The sequence below is a fragment of the Phyllobates terribilis genome, unplaced genomic scaffold, assembly GCF_046119375.1.
Source record: "Phyllobates terribilis strain yellow unplaced genomic scaffold, ASM4611937v1 Scaffold_4__5_contigs__length_816908805, whole genome shotgun sequence".
Taxonomy (NCBI): Eukaryota; Metazoa; Chordata; class Amphibia; order Anura; family Dendrobatidae; genus Phyllobates; species Phyllobates terribilis.
Window position 1 is genome coordinate 78,542,720 of NW_027362764.1, and position 18,562 is coordinate 78,561,281.

The following is an 18,562-nucleotide window of genomic DNA, read 5'->3' on the forward strand; positions in this document are numbered from 1 at the left end:
ACCCAACTATACACCTCTTCACCTGACATCACCCCTACCCTAATACAAAATACCAGTGTTTGTCTTTTTGCTGTCTCTAACATCATGTCCTCCCTATATCTGAAACTGAATCTCTCCAAAACTGAACTCCTTGTTCTTCGTCCCTCTACTAACCTACCTATACCTGACTTTGCAATTTCCTTGTGTGGTGCCACCATAACTCACAAGCAGCAAGCTTGCTGTCTTGGAGTCATATTTGACCCACAACTTTCCTTTATTCCCCATATACAATCACTCACTCGCTCATGTCACTTGCAACTTAAAAACATCTCCAGAATCCGACCTCTTCTCACCTTTGATACTGCAAAAACTCTTACGGTCGCTCTTGTTCACTCTCATCTGGACTACTGCAACTCTCTTCTGATCGGTCTCCCTCTAAACAAACTCTCTCCTCTCCTATCCATTCTGAATGCAGCAGCCAGGGTCGTATTTCTATCAGGCCGCTTCACGGATGCCTCTACCTTGTGCCAGTCATTGCACTGGTTACCCATTCACCACAGAATACAATACAAACTCATCTCTCTCACCCACAAATCTCTCCGCAGTTCTGCACCGCCCTATATCTCATCCCTCATTTCTGTCTATCACCCCTCCCGTGCCCTCCGTTCTGCAACTAATCTAAGACTAACATTCTCCTTAATCCTAACCTTACACCTCTGTCTCCAAGACTTCTCTCGTGCCGCAACAGTTTTCTGGAATGCACTGCCCCAAACGATCCAACTGATATCTAGCCCCCATGTCTTCAAACACACTTTAAAAACATATCTGTTTAGACAAGCCTATCACCTCAACTCACCAGCCTAACTCTTAATCTGCTCCTGACTATTCATCTGTCTCCATACCCTCCATGCACCAAATAGCACAGGTAACTGCCCTTAGACAGATACTGCCTGGTGACCATGTTCTTCCTATTGTGTCCCCCACATTTCCATATAGATTGTAAGATTGTGAGCAGGGCCCTCACTCCTCCTGTAACTGTTGAAATGTGATAAATTGTATTGTTTATATTGTCTGTACAAGTCCCTACTTAATTGTAAAGTGCTGCGAAATATGTTGGCGCCATGTAAATAAAAATTATTATTATTATTAGCGGAAAAAGAAGCAGATTTATCTGATAAGATCTATAACAAAGTTTCTTATTTTCACATGTACTATTGATTTATAGGGAAAAAAAATAAAATGGTGGTTACTCTTTCATTTGACAACAGGAGAGAGCTTGTCCAAATGAATTTGACACAACATAAGAGAGCCTGCCCATAAGAGCATGGTACAATAGCAATATTATTCCCATAAGCTTAATACAACAAGTGAGAACTTGCCCAATATGAGCGTAATATAACACGGGTGAGCCTGCCCATATAAGCCTGCTCATACAGTCTGCAGTGACACAAAACAACATTTAATTATATAACAATTGTCTGCAATCAGAATTGCATCTCCGGACTACAATGCAGAGAAATACACGACTACTTCCATCACTTACAAATCCTGTAAAAAAAAAAAATGAAAAAAAATAAAGCAACACTGAAAAGGCTGGAAAAACAAGACTCGCAGAAGCCAGAGCAGTGTTTCCAGGAGGAGGAGACAATTCTCAGCGATGTGTCTCAGTGTTTTCCTAATCACTAAGCAGCCAGCTCAGGTTCAGCACTGGAGAGCTCCTTCCACCTTTCCTCCCACATTACAAATGGCTGTTCACTGATTGACATTGCAACTGCCCATACACAGCCCAAGAAAGACAAAGTATACCTATAGGAGTAAGCTGGGAGGGGGGTGAGGGCTGAACGTGTTTGGTTCTGGCAAAGTGTAGTTAAATCCTTTCACGAGCAGAGGAAGGCGGAGAATATTCCTTAAGCTCATCCAAGTCCTCAATTAGCCAAAGCCCATTGCATTGTTCTTCAATGTGCTTCATTGCTTTGATGTGCACAGTGGATGTGGCAGTACAGAGTTACCCTTGAGATGAAGATATTAGAGGGTGAAGTCCCTGGGAATTTGTCTTCTCTTTCCTCTCTGAAGACCATACTCGAGGATGAAGATACAGACGTAAGCAATCTAACTATAGCTTCTGTGCTAGATGGGATGTAACCTGCTAAGATCAAGGCAGTTGTCTGCGTAATTCCTACTGGAAACCTGCTGGGGGAAGACGGGATAGACTGGATATTCATTTCTCTTCTGATTTTTTTTTTCCAATTTTTTTTTCCTATTTGACTACAGGTGATATCATTTGGGTTGGATGCAGCACGATGATCCAAGATGTGCGATTTTGAGACCTAATCACAACTGATTTGAGTTCTTTTGGATATTGCAGATCACTCATGATTATGGCTTATATGATGATTCTTGCAGCCTTCCTTGCCCAGGTCTGTTTGTTGGCAGCCTCTAGCCTAGACTTGGAAGGGCGTATAGCTCGTCAAGAACAGCACAAGATAACCAGGGATAAGCAACCCATCTACAACCACCCTAGAAGCCTGGAGCATCCTTCCATGTGGATCAGGACCACGGAGAGCACCGTTTTAGAACAGAATCTGGCTGAGGACTTGCCAAAACATGTGGCTTCTTTCCTATATACAGGGGATTCTAATGAACTCAGGCGGGCCAACTGCTCAAAGAGGTATGAGTTGACTAGTCTATCAGGGGTTTCACCCACAACTACTCATCAGTCTTTGCACAGTTCGGTGGATTTACTTGTCCATTCCTCCAACTTTTTAAACATGATGTTCCAAAGCAATAAATCCAGAGACCACACCTCACAGAGGGACCTGGAGTGGTACAGTGCTCTTATAAGGAGTATCCTTGAAGGAGAACCTAGAATTTTTAGGTCTGTCATCACTTTAAGCATGGACCCATTGTACAACATCCCCGATGTGTATCTTCAGGCATCTCGAGAGGAAGATAAGCTCCATTTCCAAGATCTGTCTTCTTCGGCTCAACATCTGGCCAATGCCACACAGGAAACTGAGTGGTTCCGGGCTTTCAAACCCAAGGGGAGGCCTCACCACCAGCACAAGAGGGTTTTAAATGGTGCTAAAACTTTAGATGAGAGCTGGAAGAAGGGCTTTAACTACCTTACTGACAGGAGTCACATCAAGTGGTCGTCACCTTTTCTGGAATGCGAACATGGGAAATACAAACCCAACTGGCTCCTTTCCCTTTCTGCTGCATTTTATGGGCTTAAGACAAATCTTGTTCGAGAATTCAGGTAGGAAGACATTTTCTGAGGAGGGGAGAGCTCTTAGCCTTCTTGTTCTACTATGGCATGATATCCACAGGAGACATGCAAAGGGGACTGTGTAATAACCAATTTTTCTTATAAGGTTTAGCTTGCACCAGAATTCTACCTTGATATTAGGCGACTAATAAGGGATACAAGGGTAATCTCTTCTGCAGAAGATACAGCAGCTGTTTCTACATATCTAACACTGGAGTTCTGTGAATCATGTATTTGCATAATAACAACTGCAGACTAATTAAGTTTGATAATTACACAGGACATTGTAGAAACCTAAAATTGAATCTATTGTTCAGACACAAATCATCTTCCTCCCCGGTTGGAATGCAAAGCTTAATAATGGCTGTGCAATTAGAGACTGTCATAATTTTACCAGTTGAAAAGAACTATGCACTCTTCCGGAAAGCAGACACAACCCATACACACTACACATCCATCACACATACACACATATCACACATACACCAGCAACAGCCGGCTAAATATAGCAGACAAATCATAGAAATACTGGCCACCCTTTGTGTGCTGGAGTCCATATAGGCAGAGCGAGATCTGCTGTGTAAACTCATTATGGCTCTCTATGATTTATTAATCATATGTTGAAGTGCATACAGTACCATAATATATTTATGTGCTATGCTCCACTAAATACAAGCATGGACCTGTGCCAGTCTATGTGATCATGGCACTTGGCAGTGAGGAATAGTGCCAGGCAACAAGCAGTCTGCTTTGCAGTTAAGATTCTGGGATTTCAGTGATTTATTTGACGTGGGATAAACTTTATGCACTTATTAGATGCAATAAGCCAATAATGTCAGGATTATTGTACTTAAGTAACAGAAAAAGGGCTTTGCGGTGAGCGACAGGGGAGTAGAGGAGGAAGGCTAAAATAATGCAGATTATATAAAGACATAAATGACCCAAACAATGCTGGGATTGATGATGCACAATAGAATGTTCTTTCTTTTTTTTATTTATTTATTTTTTATTTACTTTATTATTTTTTGTTAATTTTATTTATTTTTATTTTTATATTGCTATTTTTATTATTTTGTGTTGATTTCATTTATTTATTGTAATTTTTAATTATTATTGTTGCTTAATTTTTTTATTGTTATTTTTTATTTATGTATTGTTATTTTTATTTATTATTTTTTCTTATTTTTACTTATTTATTGTTAATTTTATTTCTTTATTGTTATTTTTATTTATTATTTTTTTGTTAATTTTATTTATTTATGTATTATGCTTGCAGAGTACATTTCGTTGCCAAATATGATGATTTATTAATTATTATATTACACATGAAGCAACGTGTGTTGATTATTTTCCAACAGTTTTTTTTTTTTTAATCTATTAATCTCTCCTAATGATAAATCTCCTTTCTTTATCTCATTATGATACGCTTGATCGTCTGATTATCATTATGGATGTTTGTTGTCAATTCCATTAGAACAATTTATCGCTCTTTGTAAATTGCAAAGTCAGTAAGGTGAAGTTAAAAATTTTTTTTTAACTCTTAAGGGTAACCCTCTGCACTTTAGTAATCATTAACATGTGGTTCTTGTTTACTGAACATGCAGACGCTGAACCACATGGAGACCTTATAGTTCTTGCAGTTGAGGATTTTCTACAAGTGTTTCCAGTCTAGACAATTTTTTTTTTAATTAAAGGAGCTCTCCAGGCATATGAGATTGAGGACCTGTACTTAGGCCACATTCACACCTTCAGTATTTGGTCAGTGTTTTACATCAGTATTTGTAAGCCAAAACAAGGAGTGGGTGAAAAATACAGAAGTGGTGATGAGTTTCTATTATACTTTTCGTCTGATTGTTCCACTCCTGGCTTTAGCTTACAAATACTGATGAACGTGGCCCTAATATAGGTTTGGCGGTCTGACACACGGTCCCCCCATTAATCAGCGCAGTGCTGCTCTGTTCATTGTTTACATCCGGCTTCTGCCAGAGCCAATATCATCTTTTAGGGATGAGCCGACCCGTGGAAATTCGAGTTTGTCGGTGTTGACTGAACTTTAATCCAAAGTTTGTTTTGGGTACCAGAATTGTACCTGAACTTGAACCTGAACCCGAACCACACAGAAATCAATTGGGACCCAAAGTTTGGAGCTGTAAAACCTCTCTCTCCTTCCCTCTCTCTGTCTTTCTCTCTCTGTCTCCCTCTCTCTCTCCCTTCCTCTCTCCCTCTCTTTCTCTCTGTCTCACTCTCTCTTTGTCTCTCTCTCTCCCTCCCTCTCTCCCTCACTCTGTCCCTCACTCTCTCCCTCTCTCTTGCTCTCTCTCCCTCTCTCTCTCCCTCTCTCTTTCTACTCTCTCTTCCTATCTTCTGTGCTCTCTCACTCTCTCTCTCTTCCTCTATCTCCCCCTCTCTCTCCCTCCCTCTCTCTTTGTCTCCCTCTCTCCCTCCTTTTCTCCCTCACTATCTCCCTCTCTCACTTCCTCTCTCCCCCTTCCTCTCTCTCTATCTCCCTCTCTCTCCCTCTCTCTATCCCTCTCTTTTCTACTCTCTGTTCCTCTCTTTCGTGCTCTCTCCCTCTCTCTGTCTTCCTCTCTCTCCCCCTCTCCCTCTCTCTCCCTCCCTCTCCCACTCTCTCTTTGTCTCCCTCTCTCCCTCCCTTTCTCCCTCACTCTCTCCCTCTCTCACTTCCTCTCTCCCCCTTCCTCTCTCTCTATCTCCCTCTCTCTCCCTCTCTCTCTCCCTCTCTTTGCTACTCTCTCTTCCTCTCTTTCGTGCTCTCTCCCTCTCTCTGTCTTCCTCTCTCTCCCCCTCTCCCTCCCTCTCCCTCCCTCTCCCACTCTCTCTTTGTCTCCCTCTCTCCCTCCCTTTCTCCCTCACTCTCTCCCTCTCTCTCCCTCCCTCTCTCTCCCTTCCTCTCTCTCTGTCTCCGTCTCTCTCCCTCTCTCTCTCTCTCTCTGTCTCCCTCTCTCTTCACAACTGGAGAGATGTCCACAACTCAGACCACGACCCCTTCTCAATCACCATAGTTCCCCCATGTAAAATAAAGCAGCTATACTCACCTCTGGTGCGGGCACCATTCCTGGTCTCCCGGGGCTCACGTGAAATGTCACACAAGCCCTGCAGCTAATCAGTGGCTACGTCCCTCTCACTTCCTTTGGATGATACTGACAAGGGGAAAAAGTGAGGGCACTTCCTCCGAATGTAATTTATGTGAGCCCCGGGAGAGCAGGTGCCAATATTGCTGGAATGGTGCCCGCACCGGAGGTGAGTATAGCTGCTTTATTTTATATGAAGGAACAATGGTGATTGAGATGGGGTTGTCTGAGTAGTGGACAACCCCTTTTAAAGGGTTGATCCAGGACTTTGTTTTTATTGTGGGCATAAAACTAAAAGGCAGGTAGCTTCTACCTACCTGCCTGTTGTGCCCGTCCCCGATCTCTGCCAGCACAGAGCAGTCGCAGACCGTTCTTGCCGGCGATTCAACAGCTTATACTGAAGCCCCACTGACAGAGTAGCTGGAAGAGGAAGAGCTGCTCTGTTGACTTTGAGCAGCTGAATCGCCGTCAGGAGCGCTCAATGACTGCTCTCTGCCGGCGCCGGGTAGAACAGGCAGGTAGTTAGTTAGCAGCTACCTGCCTGTTAGTTTTTAGGCCCAGAGTAACAAAAATAGTCCTGGATAAACCTGATAAGGTTTTAAAAAATGTCTGTTGGTAAAAAATAAAGTACATGTTACTTCTTTGAAATGGCTCCTAGTGGAATCTGCTCGAAACTAGACACTGTCCAATCAAACGGTTGAAAAGAACTTCAGGAAACTATTCCAAAACACTTCAAAAACTCTTCAAAACCCCTTTAGGAAATGAAAAACTCCTCAAAAAACTCCCTAAAGAAAGAGTGTTCTTGAAGCGGTTTCCACCACAAAACTTGTGGTCTTTGACTGTGTAAAAAAAAACTCCCTGCACACATACCTTAAGGGTATATTCACACTGAGATTAGTTTTTGGAGTGGAAATTCTCCAAATCCCTCTCAAAAACGCAAAACGGCTGAAAACCTCAGAGTATCTGCTCAAAAAAGGTAGCAAAAAAGATGTGTGCATGTGTGACTCAGACGGCGTTCGTCCTTCTGTAAGCCCTACCCTGGGAGATGGGGGACTCGGAGTCGGGTCCTGTGATGTAGAGATGGGGTGCAGCCGTGGCCCGGACCCGCTCCGTGCCCAGGGTCGTCACACTAAAACAAAAGAGATGGTACGGGCTTATCCGGGTTGAGTGGCTGATCTCGACTACGCCACCTGTGGCACCTGGTGAAGGCCACCAGCGCTGCTGCAGTCCGCCGAGGCATGGTATTATGGCAGCCATCATTGTTACTACTCCCCACAGGTGGAGCAGGGCCTCAGGGCAGAGGGACAGGATGGAGGGGGTTGTAGTCCAGGCGGTCTGGTGCTGCGTAGTGCAGTGTAATGCAGAATAAAGAGTCCGGAGGCCATAGGGGTTAACTTCCAGGGTTTTTTATACTCACGTTGAAGAGTACAGCTGCAAGGCTTCTCCCTGCTCCTCGCGGAGTTCTGCGGTCACCAGAGACGAGGGTCCGACAACCTCTGAGTAAGTCCAGCGTTCAATCAGGACCCCGCACCAGAGTGTTCCTAGACTTCAGACCGGGTCCTTTCCTGTCTGTGTGTGTGTAGATAGGCCGGGTCTCCCTCTGAACTTCTCTCAGAAAAAGGGTACAAGTGGCAGCTCCGCTCTTTCCTTTACCCGGTGGGATCCTCAGGGCCTACCGGGCTTTCCCGACCAGGACGTGGAGTAGCAAGGTCGGGTGTCGGGGGCCGGTACCCCTCTTGCAGCCGGAATCCCTCTGAATAGATCAGGTTGGCGAGGACAGGTGGCGTATACCGCTCCGTCTGCATCCTCCCTGGGATCCATTTGCGGTGGAGCTACACTCCTAAGCTCCGGGCCTTCTTGATCATGGTCCTTGACCGGGCTGAGACATACATTATCTGCAGCCTGCCCCTCGACCCAAGGCCGAGGTACGAGGGGCCGTGTCCCCGTCCTCTGCAGGTCCACACAGGATCCACGTTCAGGGAGGAGAGATCACGATAAGGAACAGTCGAAGAACCAAGAGGCAAAATGGCTGTGTATTAAATATGAAATTCACAGTGTCACTAAAATGTGAGTCCTCCACCATCACCCACTAAATGGTTCCCCTATCTCTTGGTTCCCCAGTCTCCCGATTACCAGGAGGGGCAGCACCTAGTGCATTCTAGCCTCCTCTGGTGGGAGAAGTGTGGTGTTGGATGTGGAGGTGGGGTCCTGACCATCACACTATTCTTACCTCAGAGGAGGAACACTACACTCCATTAGAGAAGTGCAACATCCCTGTGGTGGTCGAACCCTCAGGGGTGCCACATGCACATACCCTAACTGCAGTGATCACTAGCTGAAATAATCCCCACTAAAGGTCATTTTAAACTGAAAGATTATTGTGAACAAGTATTCTTAAAAAAGCACTCCAATGAAAGTTTTTATCCTTAATATATTGCAGTCATCATATTATAGAGCACTGTGTACTTACAATTGCTCATTTTGCCTTTCTACCCAACAATTTTTTCTCTTATCAATTAGGTCTATGACATCACGAGATTAAAAACTGATTAGCTGAATCCTTCTAAGCTCTATGTAGAAACAGGAAGTCTCTTTTCCATGGATGAGTTAACATTAGAACAACAATACTACATCACTGCAAAGTCCTTGGCAGCTCAGCTCCACCTCCTCTTCAACTCTTGACCCAGCTGCTCCCGCCCTCCATGCTTTTATTTTTCTTCCTTATTTATTTTTTTCATTGATGTAGGATTGTAGTTCTAATGGTGACTCATGCAAGGAAAAGAGACTTCCTTTGCTGCTTAGAGGTCAGAAGGATTCAGCTAGACAGTTTTTAATCATGTGATGTCCTAGACTTAATGGAAAAGAGAAGAATTAACCGGGTAAAAAGGCAAAATAAGCAATTGTAAGCACACAGTGCTGTATAATAGATGATTGTAATATATTAAGAGGATAAAAACTTTCATGGAGGTACTTCTTTAACAATCACCCTATGAACAAACAACATATTCGCTCATTGGGTTAAACAATCTTCTGTTTTGCACAAAAGATTAATGATCATCATTCTCGGCAGCACATTGTCCTGTGTAAATAGGACCTTCACCGCCGAGAACAATAGCAGTCTATCTGTAGTGAATGGCTGATCGTTTACTGCTGCCAGTTGGGTAACGTAAGCTTACTGTTATTACAGATCCTCCTATTAAACTATGGCAGTCTGTGATTTGAGCCCATTAGCTGACTATAGACTTTTGTAAACAGGAGACAGCAGTCTGTAGTCAGCGCCTTTGGTCATTGCATTCCTACTTCTCAAATTTCTGAATTAGGAAACTAATGTTTATTGTAAAATATAAGTATTTTTTAGTAAAACTTTAAAGGATATCTCCACAACTAAAAATGTCTGATCAGAAGTAACGTTTTTGTAGATCTCTTGCTCAAGTTACTTTGAAAAACCGGATACAATAAGGGGTAATGAGGGTGATTAACGAGTGGAACAGGCGGCCACGAGAGGTGGTGAGTTCTCCTTCAATGGAAGTCTTCAAACAGAGGCTGGACAGACATCTGAGATGGTTTAGTGAATCCTGCATTGAGCAGGGGGTTGGACCCGATGTTCCTGGAGGTCCCCTCCAACTCTAACATTCTATGATTATAGGATTCTATGATTCTATGTAATGCTAACAGTCATATTACAAGCTCATGAGTGTATGAGGCCATAATATGGCACCCATAGAAATCTCTAGGGCCATACTGTACCTCCAATGTCATACACAGGCATATATGATGATGCCACATGGAGAGCCTACAACTCTGCAGTACAGAGACTTGGATTTAGTCTCTACCATGTGGTGGCGGCTCTGCAGGTGGAGGTATGTGGAGATTCCCCATTACTGGGCTTAGGGGACATTAACCCCTTCAGCACTGAGACTCTTTAGGGGTCTTGCGTTGCCCCTTTATAAGAATCATAAGGTTTTTGTTCTGTTTCTTGTAATAGATACATACGACCCAATTATGGAGACAGGAAGTGAGAAAACGTATTGTTCTCATAGTACAGGGCCCCTTTCTTGGCCCCACACAGTGTAATACCCCCAATATGCCCCTTATACAGTATGTATGATGCCCCCACACAGTGTAATGCCCCCATTATGCCCCTTATGCAGTATGTATGATGCCCCCACACAGTGTAATGCTCCCATTATGCCCCTAATGCAGTATGTATGATACCCAACACAGTGTAATGCCCCTATTATGCCCCTAATGCAGGATGTATAATGCCCCCCCACACAGTGTTATGGCCCCATTATGCCCTTTATGCAGTACGTATGATGTTCCCGCAGTACCGCCATCCCCCCACACACAGTATAATGTTCAACCAGTACCACCTGAGGTCCTGCAGTTGGAATAATGCCTCTGGAAAATTGTTTTCCCTTTGCCTGCTCCCCTACATATATACCCTTGAGCATGTATACATGAATGTAGGGGAGCAAGCCTTACTAGATATCGAGGCTTTGTACAGTAATATACCCCATGAGGATGGTATCAGAGGAGTAAGACTTTTTTTGAAATCAAGATCAATAGAGTGTAGCAGACATAATGACTTCATGGAGGATCTTCTAAAATTCACTCTTACTCATAACTTCTTTCTTTTTGACAGGAAATACTTCCACCAGCTCAGGAGTACTGTGATGGGGAGCATCTGCGTCCCCTCATATGCTAACCTATTCCTGGGCTGGTGGGAGGAATCTACAATATTCAGGGATGATCATAAGTGGTGGCATCCATATATTGGGGTAAGGTATAGATGTATTGATGACATTTTTGTCATCTGATCAGGGACGAGTGAACAATTTCTTGAATTTCTCAGGGAACTCAACATCAATAGAGGGGGACTTAGATTTACATCGGAGTTTAGTTATAACCAGTTGCCTTTCCTGGATGTACTAATCAAGAAAGAACGGGATGGGACCCTAGGGACACTCATCTACCATAAACCTACAAGCACTAATAGTCTATTTCACCGGGCAGCACGGTGGCGCAGTGGTTAACTGGTGTCCTGGGTTCAAATCCCACAAAGGACAACATCTGCAAGGAGTTTTATGTTCTCCCCGTGTTTATGTGGGTGTTCTCCGATTTTCTCCCACACTCCAAAGACATACTGGGGAATTTAGATTGTGAGCCCCAATGGGGACAGTGATGCTAATGTATGTAAAGCATTAACGCTATATAAAAACAAAGATTATTATTACAGAGCCATAGGGTCTCTGTAAGAGCCCCATATACATGGCTGTACTATGGTGGCTCAGTGGTTAGCACTGCAGTCTTGTAGCGCTGGGGTCCTGGGTCCTGGGTTCAAATCCCACCAAAGACAACATCTGCAATAAGTTTGTATGTTCTCCCCATGTTTGTGTGGGTTTCCTCCCACACTCCAAAGACATACTGATAGGGAATCTAGATTGTGAGCCCCAATGGGGACAAAGATGATAATGTCCATAAAGCGCTGTGGAATTAATGGTGCTATATAAGTGAGTTAAAAAATAAATACTATATGTCATGTTCAATAGTGGATGTTCCCTTTAACTTTTTATGGTCTAGGACAGTAGATGTTTGGTATAGAGAAGGTTTACCATTACTATGAACTTTTTTCTCCTCATTTTTTGGACTAGCCACAAGAGAGGATATAGTAGATAGGAAAAGTATCAGTCATTATTTTATATTTTTGGCATCCACATTTGTGATTTTCACAAAAAACAATACAACAAATTGCAACGTAAAATGTACGTATGATTCTGCAATGGACCCACGCCAATCAACACTGCTCAACAGGGGCTGCAACATACTAAAACACAAAAAGGACCTGTCATTTGCCATAAGGATGTCGTTATTGTCATTTTTTTAACTTGAATCTGTCATTGTTTTTCTTTCGTTCCTGCTCCTCTCTGTTCCTTACATATGGACCCCTCTTTCCTATATGTAAATCCTGACTTGATAGCCAAGTGGGAGTGGTTCTTAGATGTTCTCTGTAGGAGTCTTCTTGATGATCACGACCCCTTAACTAACAAGACGAAATTTACATTCAAGGAAGAAGGAAATGGAGGCGTAGAGGAGCAAGAAAAGAATAACACCGGATTCCAGAGAGCAGTCTTTTTCACCAGGTAAAAAAAATGACATTTATGACAAATGCATGCGGAGAACGGCACTATGTGGCGCACTAGTTGGGTCTCACCCTTATAATAGATATGAAGAACTAGGCACTCCAAAATTAAATTTAATATGATTTTAATATACAATGTTTCAGTCAATAACTTGGATCTTCTTAGCGCCACTCATCACTGCGGTCACACAGCCTTTCCACTAGAGCTTCTCTGTCTTACTCACCTCTCCTAAATGCAATCCATGTATCTGAAGAAGGTCTAAGTTATTGACTTGAAAGGTTGTATGGACAACTAACATGTCTATTAGATTGCTAATAAATATCTCCTCGATTTAACTATGGAGTGCCTATTAATGTCAAGCGACAGGACGGCTTTAAAAGTTCAGTTCACTGCATAATGAAAAATGTTACAACTTTTTAATTTAAAGTATATTAGAAAGCTGTAACTTTGCATTACTTCCACTCCTCACCATTTGTAAGGCCACATTCACACGTTCAGTATTTGGTCAGTATTTTACATCAGTATTTGTAAACCAAAATCAGGAGTGGGTGAAAAATGCAGAATTGGTGACGTGTTTCTGTTAGACTACGTTCCTATTTATTTATTTATTATTATTTATTATTATAGCGCCATTTATTCCATGGCACTTTACATGTGAAGAAGGGGTATACATACAAGAACAATTACAATAATCTTGAACACAATGTGACGGCGACTGGTACAGGAGGAGCGAGGACCCTGCCCGCGAGGGCTCACAGTCTACAAGGGAAGGGTGAGGATACAGTAGGTGAGGGTAGAGCTGGTCGTGCAGCATTATTTGTGGAGTGGTGGTAACTGCAGGTTGTAGGCTTGTCGGAAGAGGTGGGTCTTCAGGCTCTTTTTGAAGGTTTCCACGGTCGATGAGAGTCTGATGTGTTGGGGTAGAGAGTTCCAGAGTAGGGGGGAAGCACGGGAGAAATCTTGTATGCGATTGTGGGAGGAGGAGATAAGAGGAGAGAAGAGAAGGAGATCTTGTGAGGATCGGAGGTTGCGTGCAGGTATGTAGCGGGAGACTAGGTCAGAGATATATGGAGGAGACAGGTTGTGAATGGCTTTGTATGTCATGGTTAGGGTTTTGAACTGGAGTCTCTGGGCAATGGGGAGCCAGTGAAGAGATTGACAGAGAGGAGAGGCCGGGGAATAGCGGGGGGACAGGTGGATTAGTCAGGCAGCAGAGTTTAGGATGGATTGGAGGGGTGCAAGAGTGTTGGAAGGGAGGCCACAGAGCAGGAGGTTGCAGTAGTCAAGGCGGGAGATGATGAGGGCGTGCACTAGTGTTTTTGCAGATTCATGGTTGAGGAATGTGCGGATCCGGGAGATATTTTTGAGTTGGAGTCGGCAGGAAGTGGAAAGGGCTTGGATATGTGGTTTGAAGGAGAGTTCAGAGTCCAGGGTTACCCCAAGGCAGCGAGCCTGAGGGACTGGGGACAGTGGGCAGCCATTGACTATGATGGATAGGTCAGTTGGGGGGGTTGAATGAGATGGCGGAAAGATGATGAATTCTGTTTTGTCTATGTTAAGTTTTAGAAATCTAGCAGAGAAGAAGGATGAAATAGCAGACAGACATTGTGGGATTTTGGTTAGTAAGGAGGTGATATCAGGTCCAGAGAGGTAGATCTGTGTGTCGTCAGCATAGAGGTGATAATGAAAGCTATGAGACTCTAAGTGCTGTCCCAGGCCTAAGGTGTAGATGGAGAAGAGCAGGGGTCCTAGAACTGAACCTTGGGGGACACTGACAGATAGGGGGTGAGATGAGGAGGTGGTGTGTGAGTGGGACACACTGAATGTCCGGTCTGTTAGGTATGAGGAGATCCAGGATAGGGCCAAGTCTGTGATGCCGAGAGATGAGAGAGTTTTTAGTAAGAGGGAATGGTCCACCGTGTCGAAGGCAGATGACAGGTCTAGGAGGAGGAGGACAGAATAGTGTCGCTTAGATTTGGCGGTTAGTAGGTCATTGGTAACTTTGGTCAGTGCAGTTTCAGTAGAATGGTGCGGTCGGAAACCAGATTGCAGGCGGTCGAAGAGGGAGCAGGAGGAGAGGTGGGAGGACAGCTCAGAATGGACGTGTTGTTCCAGTAGTCTTGAGGCATAGGGGAGAAGTGATATGGGGCGATAGCTTGACAGAGAGGATGGGTCAAGGGAGGGCTTTTTGAGGATGGGTGTGATTGAGGCATGTTTGAAGCTTGAGGGGAAGACACCAGTTGTTAGTGACAGGTTGAAGAGGTGGGCTAGGGCTGGGATGAAGATAGTGGTAAGGTTTGGGATGAGGTGGGACGGGATTGGGTCAAGTTTACAGGTGGTGAGGTGTGATTTGGAGAGTAAAGAGGAAAGCTGATCTTCCGTAATGGTGGAGAATGTGGTTTTGGAGGAGGAGGGTTGAGTAGGTGTGGGGAGGGGCTGTGGGGGCTTTAGGTAAAAGCTTTGTCTGATGGTGTCAATCTTCTATTTGAAGAATGAGGCAAAGTCTTCGGCTGAAATAAGAGGAGAGGAAGGAGGCACTGGGGGACGGAGGAGAGAATTGAAGGTGTTGAATAGTTGTTTGGGGTTGTGAGACAGGGAGGAAATGAGAGATGAGAAGTATGTTTGTTTTGCTGCAGTGAGTGTGGACTTGAAGGTAGTGAGGGACTGTTGGAATGCGATGAAGTGCTCATTGGAGTGGGACCTTTTCCATCTACGCTCAGCGACCCTGGAGGCCCGTCGCAGTTCTTTAGTTAGGCTGGTGTGCCAGGGTTGTCTGTTGATCGTGCGAGCTTTGGTATGTGTGAGGGGGGTGACCAAATCGAGAGCTGCAGCTGTTGTGGTGTTGTATAAAGTGGCAGCAACATCTGCATCATGCAAGGAACTAATGTCTGTAAGAGGGAGAAGGGATTCAGAGAGTGAGTGTAGGTCAAGGTGTTTGAGATTTCTGCGAGGGTATGCAAGTTTGTGGAGTGGGGATTGTTACCCTGGAGAGGAGAGGGTAGAGAATGTAAGTAGGTTGTGGTCAGAGAGAGGGGGAGGTGAGTTAGAGAGGTTAGATAGGGAACATAGGCGGGTGAAGATGAGGTCCAGCGTGTGGCCGTCTTTGTGGGTGGGTGTGGAAGACCACTGGGTAAGACCAAAGGAGAAAGTGAGGGATAGAAGCTTAGAGGCAGCTGAGAGGGAAGTGTCAATGGGGATGTTGAAGTCGCCCATGAGGATAGTGGGGATGTCAACGGAGAGGAAATGAAGTAGCCAAGTGGTGAAGTGGTCAAAGAAAGTGGTGGGTGATCCTGGGGGGCGGTAGATGGCAGCCAGTTGGGAGTTGGAGGGGGAGTAGATACGCACGCAGTGCACTTCAAAAGAGGGGCGGCAGTGGGATATGGGTGAAGGAGCAGTTTTCTGAGAGGAGGAAACCTATTCCTCCACCGTGCTTGCCGGTGGGGCGGGGGGTATGGGAGAGGTGGAATCCGCTGTACGAAAGTGCAGCAGGAGAGGCCGTGTCAGAGGGGGTGAGCCAGGTTTCAGTGATGCCAAGGAAGGAAAGCTTGTTGGTGATGAAGAGGTTGTGAATGTAGGAAAGTTTGTTGCAGACAGAGCGAGCGTTCCATAGAGCTCCTGTTAGGGGGATTGGGGAAGCGGGGGCTGGGTGGATGGGTATAAGGTCAGAAGGATTACGAGAGTTTGGGATAGATCATGGGTAGGAGGTGGAAGTGACTGTCGGAATGTGGTGAGGAGGGCCAGGATTTGGAGAGATGTCGCCGGCATTGAGGAGAAGCAGAGAAAGCGTTAGTAGGTGGGAGCAGGAGAGGGCATGAGGTGGCTGTCTGTGTTTGGAGGCAAAGGATTGTATGTTGAGGAATAGCTCTGAGGAGCAGGTGAGATGGGTGGGGAGAATGGAGGGAGAGATGAAGAGTTCCTTACTAGGTGTAGGGATTAGGGGTGGTTGTAAGAAGTGAAGGATTAAGGGGGTGAGAGTGAAAACAAAGACAAACATTGTTTACTGTGACTTAGTATCCAGTTACCTTCAGTTCACTTCAGATTCAATTCAGAATTAATTCATATTTCTCACACTTCAGCTAATGGACACTTAAGGTGATGGACACTTAAGGTGATGGACACAGACTTAAGTCTGACACAGACTCCTGACTCACAATATATTTGTAACTGAATGCATTCAGCTGTGAACCAGATGGGAGTGGTCTGTGCTCATCTTGATCAGCTGATTAAGGCTGAACCAGATGCTGGATACTCAAAGGTTCAGTAAACAAGGTCATAAATGAAAGTGGGGGGTGGGTGGTGTAACTTGGGTCAAGTACCATTAGTATATAGTAGGAGCAGAGAGATATAGAGAAGGCTGCATGGAAATCAGGATGGCAAAGTTGGGTCACGTACCATTAGTATATAGTAGGAGCAGAGAGATATAGAGAAGGCTGCATGGAAATCAGGATGGCAAAGTTGGGTCACGTGTCATTAGTATATAGTAGGAGCAGAGAGATATAGAGAAGGCTGCATGGAAATCAGGATGGCAAAGTTAGGTCACGTACCTGTAAGAGGAATGGATATACAGATGCTGATTAGAGTGCGGTGATGGCAGCTAAGGTACAGTCTGCATGCATCATATTATTCAGAATTAATTCATATTTCTCACACTTCAGCTAATGGACACTTAAGGTGATGGACACAGACTAAAGTCTGACACAGACTCCTGACTCACAATATATTTGTAACTGAATGCATTCAGCTGTGAACCAGATGGGAGTGGTCTGTGCTCTTCTTGATCAGCTGATTAAGGCTGAACCAGATGCTGGATACTCAAAGGTTCAGTAAACAAGGTCATAAATGAAAGTGGGGGGTGGGTGGTGTAACTTGGGTCACGTACCATTAGTATATAGTAGGAGCAGAGAGATATAGAGAAGGCTGCATGGAAATCAGGATGGCAAAGTTGGGTCACGTACCATTAGTATATAGTAGGAGCAGAGAGATATAGAGAAGGCTGCATGGAAATCAGGATGGCAAAGTTGGGTCACGTACCATTAGTATATAGTAGGAGCAGAGAGATATAGAGAAGGCTGCATGGAAATCAGGATGGCAAAGTTGGGTCACGTACCATTAGTATATAGTAGGAGCAGAGAGATATAGAGAAGGCTGCATGGAAATCAGGATGGCAAAGTTGGGTCACGTACCTGTAAGAGGAATGGATAGACAGATGCTGATTAGAGTGCGTTGATGGCAGCTAAGGTACAGTCTGCATGCATCATATTATTCAGAATTAATTCATATTTCTCACACTTCAGCTAATGGACACTTAAGATGATGGACACAGACTAAAGTCTGACACAGACTCCTGACTCACAATATATTTGTAACTGAATGCATTCAGCTGTGAACCACATGGGAGTGGTCTGTGCTCATCTTGATCAGCTGATTAAGGCTGAACCAGATGCTGGATACTCAAAGGTTCAGTAAACAAGGTCATAAATGAAAGTGGGGGGTGGGTGGTGTAACTTGGGTCACGTACCATTAGTATATAGTAGGAGCAGAGAGATATAGAGAAGGCTGCATGGAAATCAGGATGGCAAAGTTGGGTCACGTACCATTAGTATATAGTAGGAGCAGAGAGATATAGAGAAGGCTGCATGGAAATCAGGATGGCAAAGTTGGGTCACGTACCATTAGTATATAGTAGGAGCAGAGAGATATAGAGAAGGCTGCATGGAAATCAGGATGGCAAAGTTGGGTCACGTACCGTTAGTATATAGTAGGAGCAGAGAGATATAGAGAAGGCTGCATGGAAATCAGGATGGCAAAGTTGGGTCACGTACCTGTAAGAGGAATGGATAGACAGATGCTGATTAGAGTGCGGTGATGGCAGGTAAGGTACAGTCTGCATGCATCATATTATTCAGAATTAATTCATATTTCTCACACTTCAGCTAATGGACACTTAAGGTGATGGACACAGACTCCTGACTCACAATATATTTGTAACTGTGTTGAGTTTTTGATGTTGCATGTGTTCCCTGCGTCAAAATGCAGTGTCTTATAGTTCCAGCAAAGTGGATGGAATTTATAGAAATCTTATG

At 44.4% G+C, this 18,562-nt stretch overlaps 1 protein-coding gene across 2 annotated transcripts in view; it reads left to right on the forward strand.

Moving 5' to 3' along the window:
- Positions 1 to 1,631: 1,631 nt before the first annotated feature.
- Positions 1,632 to 18,562, forward strand: part of GPR158 (G protein-coupled receptor 158) — a 361,595-nt gene continuing 344,664 nt past the window's right edge. The window contains exons 1-2 of one of the 2 annotated variants that reach the window (XM_073677528.1): positions 1,632 to 2,079; positions 2,251 to 3,235. In XM_073677528.1, the coding sequence (XP_073533629.1) occupies positions 2,352 to 3,235 (884 nt within the window). In that variant the 5' untranslated portion in view covers positions 1,632 to 2,079; positions 2,251 to 2,351. Of the gene's footprint in view, positions 3,236 to 18,562 lie in introns of both variants that reach the window. The other variant, XM_073677529.1, reaches the window with a different exon arrangement.